General features: G+C 42.1%; 2 protein-coding genes across 2 annotated transcripts; both read right to left on the bottom strand.

Annotated features, from left to right (window-relative positions):
* Positions 1 to 1515: 1515 nt before the first annotated feature.
* On the bottom strand, positions 1516 to 6053 carry LOC121186231 (calcium homeostasis modulator protein 5-like). Its single transcript, XM_041044917.1, has 2 exons — positions 5131 to 6053; positions 1516 to 3953 (listed from the first exon to the last, which is right to left on the bottom strand). The coding sequence occupies exons 1-2, from the start codon at positions 5671 to 5673 to the stop codon at positions 3564 to 3566; spliced, it is 933 nt and encodes a 310-aa protein (XP_040900851.1). The 5' UTR covers positions 5674 to 6053; the 3' UTR covers positions 1516 to 3563.
* A 298-nt stretch (positions 6054 to 6351) lies between these two features.
* On the bottom strand, positions 6352 to 8838 carry calhm6 (calcium homeostasis modulator family member 6). Its single transcript, XM_041044916.1, has 2 exons — positions 8190 to 8838; positions 6352 to 7427 (listed from the first exon to the last, which is right to left on the bottom strand). Exons 1-2 carry the CDS (start codon positions 8733 to 8735, stop codon positions 6996 to 6998), a joined length of 978 nt encoding a protein of 325 aa, XP_040900850.1. The 5' UTR covers positions 8736 to 8838; the 3' UTR covers positions 6352 to 6995.
* Between the last annotated feature and the right edge of the window lie 1476 nt (positions 8839 to 10314).

The following is a 10314-nucleotide window of genomic DNA, read 5'->3' as shown; positions in this document are numbered from 1 at the left end:
TACACAGGAAAGACTTCAGTACACAGGAAGTGAATCAGTGCACAGTTTACAAAAAGAAAACATTGTCCAATAAATATCTTTGTTGAAATTTTAATGGATGTTTTTTTTTAATGATTTACTGGGATAGAAGTGAGCAAACCCATTCATGTGCTGTAGAGATCAGTTTAGAGCTTCCATAAATTTTCCACTATGATATTATACTAGTGACAGAAGCAGTGTTGTGTGTTCATGGTAGTTCTAGTAAAAAAGAGCATCACAGTTAAATAAATGAGAAAAACAAAGAAGGAAATATCAGATCTATAGATAGACAGATGTGGATTGAGCATTTGTACCTAAAGATGAAATTGGAGGTGAAAATCTAAAACTGACATCAGACTAGAATTCAGGACTAATTTCCCTTTACATTCGGCTAATAATTCACATATCTTTTGTCAAACAGAAAATGTGCTCATACAGCAGAAACAAGGGCAAGAGATGCCGGTGCTATCGAGGCTATCAATGTTGACGTTTCACCTCTCATCTAAGAGGTTTCATCAGATCTGACTGACTGACTGACTGGTGGGGAGTCACAGGTATTTTACCTCTGTGGGGTCATATTCAAGCCCAGTGATCTCACTGTTCGTTAGTATCGTCGGTTGTTGGACTTCACAGCTCCCTGTGTAGAAAATGATTCATGATTGTAGTGTTGCTCACCAAAACACGCTGTGTGTATCTTAGAGGCTGAAGAAATACTGTGTGTACATTCCTTCCCCTAAAGACAACATTTTGGAACCCTAACCCTGTTTATGTCTTTGTTCGCTGGCTAACACATCTCTTCCTCTGTCTTTTGCTGACACATTTCTCCATTTGTTGCAGTGTTTCGCGAAACCACAGGCAATTATCTGTATAAAAAGGCATTTCAAAGAAAAAGATGTGGGGCCAAGGTCATAAAATTTCTTAAACTGATTAAATATCGTTAGCGCAGTACTCATGTGTTTTCAAATAACTATCCAGTTGCTGGTAAAAGAACTCAACCATACTAACTGAATCTGCTGAGGAGCTGCAGTCTGCAGAGCAAGAAGAATGTGAAGTGGCCCTGTCAGAGAGTCAGCTTAATGTAATTAGCTGTTAAGTGCTGCCTAAGTGCTCTTCTTTAGTGGAAGTGGGCAAGTTAAATAGACCAACATTATATGTCCAAACTAGGTCGAAAACAATAACCCGAACCAACCACTTAGCCTTCATCCTTGAACCTTGTTCAATTCATATGGAATAGAACTTCAAGTATATACAAATGTTGGATACAAATAAAGTATTAGTATTCAAATCTTTTACTGGAGTTAAAGCACTAATAGCACAATGTAAAAATGCTCAGTTACTAGTAAAAGTCCTGCAATGGAAATGTTCCTCAAATAAATTTATGTATCCCCAGTCTGTCTCTGTCCTTCACTCACTGCTCACCTGTCCTCCAGGTGCATCCTCATTTCTTTGCCAGTTCTGCTGAAGATCCTTCCTGTTACACCATGGATTCTAGCTCCACTCCCACAACCTTCACCAGATTTCACCCAACCTTACAACACTATTACATCATTAGATTATTATCACTGGTGCATTAATGTGTAAATGATGATTATCTTTATGGATTAATCTGTTTTCATTTTCACTTTCAAATAGAAAATTGCATTTTAATTTGAATTGTGACTGGAATGCTTACATAAATGGAAAATCGGGTGAAATTGTTTATATTTTTCAAATTTGAAAATGGAATGTTGAACCGCTTTTCCATTATCATTTTTATCATGGTCAAAGAATGTCCATAGGAAAATAGTCTGAAGTAATAGTATGTAAAATAATTGGATTGTTCCATTTCTGTTTTAATTTTTACTCAAATAATACATATGGGTTATAATGACATTTTCAAATTTATGTTATCATTTTAATTTAGTCTTGTAATCATCTACTTCTGTATACTGTTATACTGTTATACTGTGTGTATACTGTTAGTAGTAATTTAAAACAAAGCATCACAGTCTGTGAAGTAACTATTAACAAAATATGTCAAATATCTTTTCTCGAAAATGCAGCTATGTAAAATGGGTTGGTTTAAGTACAGGAAATACAAATCCTTTCAGAGGTACAGTACTTGAGTATATATATATCAGCTACATCCCACCACTGATCTAAACTACCACAGTGTTTATTCCATTACAGGTCTGGGCATCATGCTCACAAGTCTTTGCCTGTGAATGAGACGGGATGGAATGTTGAAAGACTGCTCATCTGTCAGGGGGGTAATTACATGGACCTGGGCATCATACTTTTAGTGTGAAGAATAAAAACTTCCTTCACTGTCAAACTCCAGGTGATTAACATGCAGGCATGTTGGTTAGCTTTGACTAAAACCTAGCTGTTTGAGGATTGTTCATACTTTATTTGTTAATTTTATTATTTTTTCTGTTTTCTGTGTCTCTTTTCCCAACATGAAGATCTAAATGCTGTTTCAAAACCTACTCCATGCTGCCATAAATGCAGTTCTGGAAGGGATATATTATTTAAATCTTGGCTTATAACTAGTCCAATTTAATGTGTTTTGGGTTTTATAAATTGTAGAGTGGTCATTCCTGAAGCTGTGGTGGCTCTGTCAAGGGCCAGGATTGAGGGGACTGTGCCTGTAGCACAAAGAATGGTCTCTTGTGGCCTTCCAAAAATGCAGTGGTAAAAGGCACTTGTTTCGTTGTCTTGGCTATTTCATTTTTCATGGACTTCCTCGTCGAAATAGAGCCTCTCTGGGCTGTAACCACTGCTAAATGTCAGCCAGTGTGTGTGGTCAAACACACACTGGCCGTGGGGAAGAGGAAGTCGGCCTCATTTGAGTGTACAATAGTTAAGTATCCAGCATTTAAATGAAGCAACTTAGCTTGTTTGTCAGTGTTGCTAACCATATTAGCTCCAGTGTTTTTGTATACCTGGACAGCAGTGGTGGATTTCTGTCAACAGACAAACTAAATGATCATCACAACAGTGGAACTTTATAGATATTTCATCTTCAAGACACAAAAGAGACTGAATCTCAGCATGAAACATGAACACACATTCTCTCCATCTCTCTTTGCTGGCTGGTTTCTTTTCCAGTTTAAATCATTGTTGTGTTAGTGTGTACTGATTGAATATCAAGTGGTCTGTTGTACATCCCAAAAGAATGATTAGTAAAAAGACAGATTGTACTAGTAAGTTCGCTAAAAACCCTACATTCCCAGAGACAATAAAGAGAACATGACCTCAGTGTCCCCAATCAGAACTACAGGCTTAAAGTTACTGTAACTTTGTAAGTAAGTTAGAAAATGTAGGGAGAATTAGTGTGTATAAAATAGTGGTTATACCTTTCATTATTTCATGTGCTCAGAGGAGGTTGGGCCATTGCAGTTTGTTAACAGCCACATGCTTTGGAGTAACATACTGCAGCCTGAGACGGTTATCCCTCAAACATGCACTTACAATAACCACAGTGATCGCCATTGTTTGCCTGTGCCTTCAATTTCTGTATTTTATTCTCCAACAAAATGGCAGGCAGACCACATCCTCTTCCCCTAGCTCATCTCTATTCCATGGTTGGAGTCCAAGACAGGTCTCCACTCTGGTGTGAAGTCCCTGTCTTTCCTCTCCACATATTTCTGCAGAGTGCTGTAATACTGCTCACTGCTGGAAAAGGTGTAGTGTGCAGAGATCTCCTCCCATGCCCTGTGGTTGGGGAAGGGAAATGGATCAGGGTCCTTGTTCTCAAAGAAGCTCTGCAGGTTTCTCTCAGCCAGCTTGGTGGCATAGTCCACAGCGAAGGCGTCAAAGCGCTCTTTCTCTTTCTCAATGTAGCGTTTCCAGAAAGTGAGCTGCAGGTAGCTGACTCTGGAGCGACAGTTTTTGTAGCAGGTTCCCAGGAGGCCCACGATGGCAGAGATAATGATGATGCACCAGCCCAGGATCTGCAGACATACAATAATAATATGAACTGATGCAAACTCAACACTATGAAATGACTCTGGGAAACTCATTTATTATAATTAAATAAACTTTTAACATCCCCTGCACCGAGAAGCTGAGCTGTCAAGAGGCATTACTGTATTTTTCTTGAATATATTAAAACTTGAACTTTTTTTTAAATAGCTAATCCCAAAAACAATAAATCTTTTTCCAGGTTTTTCCAGGATAGTATTCTTGCTATGGCTAAATAATAACTGATAAATGAATAATAACTGTAAATTGAATGCACAAAATGTGATCAGAAATGCTTTATAGTAAAGTGTGACATTTGATTTTGAGAAACCCAGTATCAGCGGGGGGGGGTGTGATGTGGGGATTTCCACACAGAACATCTAACATCTAAAGACTCAAAGGTCAAGTGGCAGTGCAGGAACTGACACCCCCAGGAATTCAGTGTTCCAGTAGCTTCACTCACACAAAGGAAAAAAAAATCTGTAATATCTTGGCCTCAATCGGTCTCTCCTCCCTCAAATTTATGAAAATGCATTACTAAGTCACTGGGGAATCCCTTTGTCCCTTCCACGGACTTCCACATGCTCTGGTTTAGTCACTTTAAATGGACTACATTGCACTGAAACACCAGATAATAATGTCTTTTGTCCATTGACTGAGTACATCCTACACAACGGTCCTCACCCTGACTTATATGACTGCTGAGTCTGAGGTCACGTCACATAGATACAGACTGGAGTATTGCACTTCAGTATAGCTTTGGGACTTTAGAGATACTTTTAAAAAGCTGTAAAAACTGATGTCAGTCTGACATGTCTGGACTTCCAGTCCGTGGTATGGGCTAAACACTGGATCCTACATTTACCATAATGCAACTGAATAGCATCTGTCATTAGATCCTCCCTGCCTGCTGAGCAGCCTCAGGCCTGTGTTTTTTTCTTGTGAATCTGTGACACAGGCCTCCTGTTCATTTTTATTCTCGCAAAATGAGATAACCCTTATGAGATCACAATAACATCAGATTTATTTTCTCCGACATGACAGAACTTGCTCAGATCCTAAATGTTTTCACATGATTGGTGTGACTCTATGAGTAGACTAGTCCTCTGTTTTTGTTGAACTGCAGTTCTAAAAAAATGCTCACACAGACACAGGTGTGTCTCTTACCTGTGACTGTGCCCTGAGCATCAGCAGCAGTTCCATGCGCTCATCAGTTGACAGTTTGGACCGATCACAGGGCACTCGGGCCAGTTCCTCCCGGCACTTCAAGGTCTTGTTTTTACAGAACAGATCCACCACCAGGTTATCACTGAGACCACTGACAGCACACTCATAAAAGGTACCGTTGAGCAGGGCCACAGAGAGCCACATTACAGGAGCCACACAAGCCCCGGTGAAGATGCTCGTGAACGCGCTGAAGCAGCCAAAGCAGTTCCCACGGGGGCAAAGCTTCATGGGATTGAGACAGCAGCCAGTGTAGAGCCTCCATAATCGGGTGCTGAAGAACAGACCAAAGACCAACAGCACCGCAGCAGGACCCAGCAGGAAAGTCAGTCCGTAGGCGAAGTTCTGACTTTGGTTGCAGGGACACTGAAAAGAAACCATGGAGAAGACTCGCTCCCCGCCTATAGTCAGGAGAGCCATGAAACTGTAGCCGATGGTGGCTTTCTGGTTCATGAAGAAACGCAAGACAGTCTGAAAGTTATCCATGGTGTCTACAAAATATTAACAACACTGAAAGACAAAAACAGGGATTGAAAAGTTAAAAAAAAAAAACAGCAAGTCAGTCTCTGCTTGCTGCCGTTTTACAGCTGAAGACAAAACACTACTGTGCCCCTCCCTTTGGCCGGCTCTCTTCTCTTCAGGCTCCTCCTTCAGTCAGAGGGACACTCCCTTCCACTCACTGCCTCTTTACTCACCATATCTACTCTTCACCAAAGGAACATTCTGCCAACTGCCGCTGAAACAGTGACATCCTCACTGCCCTTCCCTTTTCCCGATCACGTTTACGCCTCTGTTTAGATGCTTCCCTCTCCGGCTCTAACAGCTGTTTTGAGACAACTGAGATGAAAATCCTGCTGGTCTGGTTTTTAATGATTACCAGACTGTGCCTGTTGACCTGGAATACCGCGTGCAACCATAAACAAAAAACACCAAAGGAACTGAAACTGTGTCACCTTCCTTTTTCTGTTCACTTTTATGAGAAGCAGTCATTTACATGATACAATGAGTATGACAACTTGATTTATTTCTCCTCAGGCAAGTCTGAATGGAAAGACAAAAGGTGCAAAGCTGAAAGGCATATATACAGTAAATCATGCAGGATGGGAGCATTCATTCATCCTACTGAAATGTTTCCACAGAGAACAGAGCGTTGGTGCAGCTACAGAGATAGTCAGCACTGAGGAAGTGATGACAACCCATTGATGTTTTTTTTTTTTCTGTTCCATTCCCACAAGAGTGACTACTCTGAAATACTCTGAGTGCATTATACCGTCAGTTGAGTAACATCCTCTGTTCACACATCATTATCTGCTGTTAATGACACCATTATTCAACTTATCAGTTCACTTTTTTGAATGCACGTTGAGTGTGCACAGGATGTTGCATGTGTAAAAGAAAGACATTCTCTTCATCACTGAGTTTCATTTTGCTGAATGTTTGCATGTACGTATGCTGCCTACCAGCAGTGCACAGGAAGTGGTCAACTCTTACAACCAGTGTGTGAAGGGGACACATTTCCTGTTTAACCCTGCACGGACATGGTAAACACGTTATGTGGTGTTCATTCGATTGTTCAGTCTGAACAGTCATGGAGTAGCTGTACAGCTAAGCTGGGTGCTCTACTTAATAATTAAGCTAATACATTCTCCCTTAAGAGCAAGATATGAGGTAACCCCTGTCTTTCACCTCTCACTGCCCCTCGGCTCTTTGGATTAGGCCTGCACTGTGCAATTCACTGACTATATCAGTATCATTCATGTATCAGCAGACCGAACAGTGACACAATCTTTAGATGTTGAAAAACCTCCTCACAGCACCATCCTGCCATCATCTACAAAATCAAGAACAGCGGGGTTGCCATCAGCAGACCCGCTTGACTTGATCGAAGTCATCTTCATCAACCCTTCAGACTCCTGGCTCTTTTCCACGTACTGGTGCAAGGTGCTGTAGTATTGTCTTTTGGTGCTAAACTTGTAGAGGGAGGAGATCTTCGCCCAGTCCTTGTTGGAAGGGGTGACGATGGCGTCAGGCACCGCTTGGTTGAAGAAACTCTTAAGGTTCCTCGTGGCGAGCTCTTTGGCGTGGTCCGTGGCAAATGAATCAAAAAGGTCGCTCTCCTCTTGAGCGTATGCCTTCCAGAACTTAAGCTGCAGGTAGCTGACGGGGGAGGCGCACCGAGCCACACAGATCAGCAGCAGGTTGGACAACATGACAGAGGCGATGAGCAGCCAACCTATAATCTGTGGTCACCATTAACACACAGTATGGATTTATATTTCAGGCGTGGGAGATGTTAAAATCATTTTAAACACTTGGATATTTGTCACACATTAAAAGGTGAAATGAGAGGAAGATAAAATATGTAGATAAAATAACAAGAAAACAATGTTTTATGCAACTTTGCATTTTAATGAGATAACAGAAACTGTTTGAACTTCAGTCCTGTAGGACCTATAGGACATGTCAGCAGGCCAGTGCTGTGTGTGTAAGGTGTGGCGGATTCCCTGACTACAGCAAGGTTCAGCAAACATGTGGAAAACATGTGCCATCAATAAAAAGAATGAACTTGAAAACTGAAAGTTGCACACAGAAAGGCTGACTATCACACACAAACTCTAAACCACCCCGGCCACAGCCTGCTCACCCTGCTACCCATTCTTCCTCCACACTCCACCACCACAATGTTATTTTTATGACCTGATTTATTTATTTATTCATTCATCTATTGAACGTCTGTGTGACTAGCATAAAGGGACCACATCTGTAATTTTGTTAATTAAATTGAATCCTGATCTTGAATCTTGAAGTGACAGATGTGAATCTCACACCACACCTGACCTAGGCCCAGGCCCAGGCCCAGGCCTAAGCCTGGCCTGTGAAGCCTCTCGGATCTGAGGTTAAAAAAAACATCTACACAACTCTCTGACAGATCAATGTATTACAGTAGAGCTACCATTGTAGGAAAAGTAGTGTTTAAAGAGAAGAAGCACATCAGCACTGACCTGGGACTGAGCTCTCAGAGTGAGCAGAACATCCTCTCTGTCAGCCTGCGGTACACTGCTGTCTGTCTTACAGGGGAACCTGTACAGGTCCTTCTCACACTGAGCCGGAGAGGTCCCATGTCCACACAGAATCTTGTTGAAAGCGCTCACATTGGTCCCTGTCATCAAACACTCGTAGTAGTTCCCGCTGAGCAGAGCCACAGCAATCCAGCTAGAGGGTGCCACCAGCGCCGTAGTGGAGATCTGGAAGAGGACCATGCAAGCGGCAGTCAGCTTCCTCCAGTGGCACAGCACACCCGTGTGCTGGCATAGACCCGTCATCAGCTTCCATGTCTTCTTACTCAGGATGTAACCCAGCAGCAGCAGAGCCAGAGCAGGCACCAACAGGAACACCATACCGTACAAAAAATTCAGCTCACTGCAGGGACACCGGAACACCACAGAGGAGAAGATCTGCTCCCCTCCTGCTGTCAGCAGGGCGACCAGCCCAAAACCAAAGTTGGTTTGTTTGTTGGCAATGTTCAGAACCGTCTTAAACTTATCCATCTCTGACTGCTGTGTGACTGAGGCTGTTTTCTAACAGCCACACTTTCACTTCCACCTTTTCGCATCAGTCTATCGTCACCACCCAGTCCCCTCCTCAAACCACCCGCAGCGCTCACAGTTGTCAGTGACTCTTCTCACCAAGGTTCACTTGTGAGTGTTCAGTTACATTCGCTGCACAGCCTGTCTGTGAGTGAGATGTGTAGTTTCGGTTTTTTGATTTGTTCTCTGTCCTCTACAGTGAGCTGACATTACCTAGTGTGACCGATCATAAAGAATAAACATAAAAATGGACATTAGTCCAGACTGTTAGTATCTGGACAGTGCCATATTTTTTGTTCCTCAGGCTCTGAGCTTCATCACATTCAATCTGAAATAAAATATTTTTTGGAAAATGCTTTGCAGTCAGTGACTTCCTGAAGTCTTTGACCCACAGACATCAGCAGGTGCTTTATGTCCTTCCTGAAGATGCTCTCCCAGATGTTCACTGCAGCCTTCTTCAGCTCTTGTTTGTTGTGGGATCTCTGCCTTTAATCTGGTCTTCAGCACATAGACTGAGGCCCAGTCAGACTGAGATCAGATGATTGACTCAGCCAGCCGAGGACATTCCACCTTGATGCATGTGGCTGAGTCTGAGCACACAACGTTCCTGTTTACCTCTGTACTATTTTCCTCACCTGCCTGGTCTCCTCTTTACTCCTCAATCTAAACGGCAACTCTCAATTCTCTGAGGCACATGTGATGCACAGTTGCCCAGTTGATATTTATCACATGCGGTTATTTCAATATTGGCATAAACGAAATTAAAGCTGAGATTTGGCACTTTAATGAAGTATGCATGATTTTATTTCAGATTTAATGTGCTTAGGTACAGACCCTGAAGAACAATAAATGTCTAACTGTCAAAAAACCAAATACTTCTGGTCTGGACTGTAGTGATGAACAGCCCCGCCCCTCCCTATACGCAGAACACGCACTGTGCGTAGGGCCCCACGTTTGCGGAGAGGGCCCCGTTTTGAGCGAGATGCGCAAATTGCGTGAATGATTCATGCAGCTCACCACTGCGCACATTGCGTCAGTGACCCTTAAGTGCGAGCGAAGCAAAGGATAATGGCAGCTGTAATCTGACACCGCGCACACACACACCATCATGATGATTGGCAACAATCAACACTGGACCAATCAGCAGTCAGAGGCTGCAGAGATGGCATCCAAAAGACCGTATGAGCATTTAAGAGGAAGAAAAAAATAAAACAGGAAGGAGCTCTTGCTTCAGTTGAAGGTGAAAATGAAAGTATAAACCACCCAACTTGTACTGGAGATAAAATTATTACCCAGCAGCATCCATTACTGTTTTTTTTTTTTTTTTTAACTCTCAGGCCTTGCTTTGCGCAGTTACTTTTGTTAAACAGCCGAGAGGCGTGGTAAACTCACCAGCTGATGGTCATAATAGGCTAATGGTCATATACCAGCTGGTGGACATACAGCCAAAACTTTAATATTAATAAGTTTAGTTAAAGAAAATGTTAAATGGCAACCTTTGTTTTTTTCAAAATAAATTATTAACGTTAAATAATAAAAA

This window comes from Toxotes jaculatrix, chromosome 8 (genome assembly GCF_017976425.1).
Source record: "Toxotes jaculatrix isolate fToxJac2 chromosome 8, fToxJac2.pri, whole genome shotgun sequence".
NCBI lineage: Eukaryota > Metazoa > Chordata > Actinopteri > Toxotidae > Toxotes > Toxotes jaculatrix.
The sequence above is the reverse complement of the archived record's forward strand: the minus strand, read 5'-3'. Positions and strand labels throughout refer to the sequence as shown.

Bases quoted from the DNA above. Each gene is read 5' to 3' on its own strand.
- LOC121186231 (XM_041044917.1), bottom strand. From the start codon at position 5,673: ATGGATAACTTTCAGACTGTCTTGCGTTTCTTCATGAACCAGAAAGCC. The intron at 3,954-5,130 runs GTAAGAGACACA...GTATGTCTGCAG, and splicing joins TGCTCAGGGCACAGTCACAG to ATCCTGGGCTGGTGCATCAT.
- calhm6 (XM_041044916.1), bottom strand. From the start codon at position 8,735: ATGGATAAGTTTAAGACGGTTCTGAACATTGCCAACAAACAAACCAAC. The intron at 7,428-8,189 runs GTCAGTGCTGAT...TGGTGACCACAG, and splicing joins CTCTGAGAGCTCAGTCCCAG to ATTATAGGTTGGCTGCTCAT.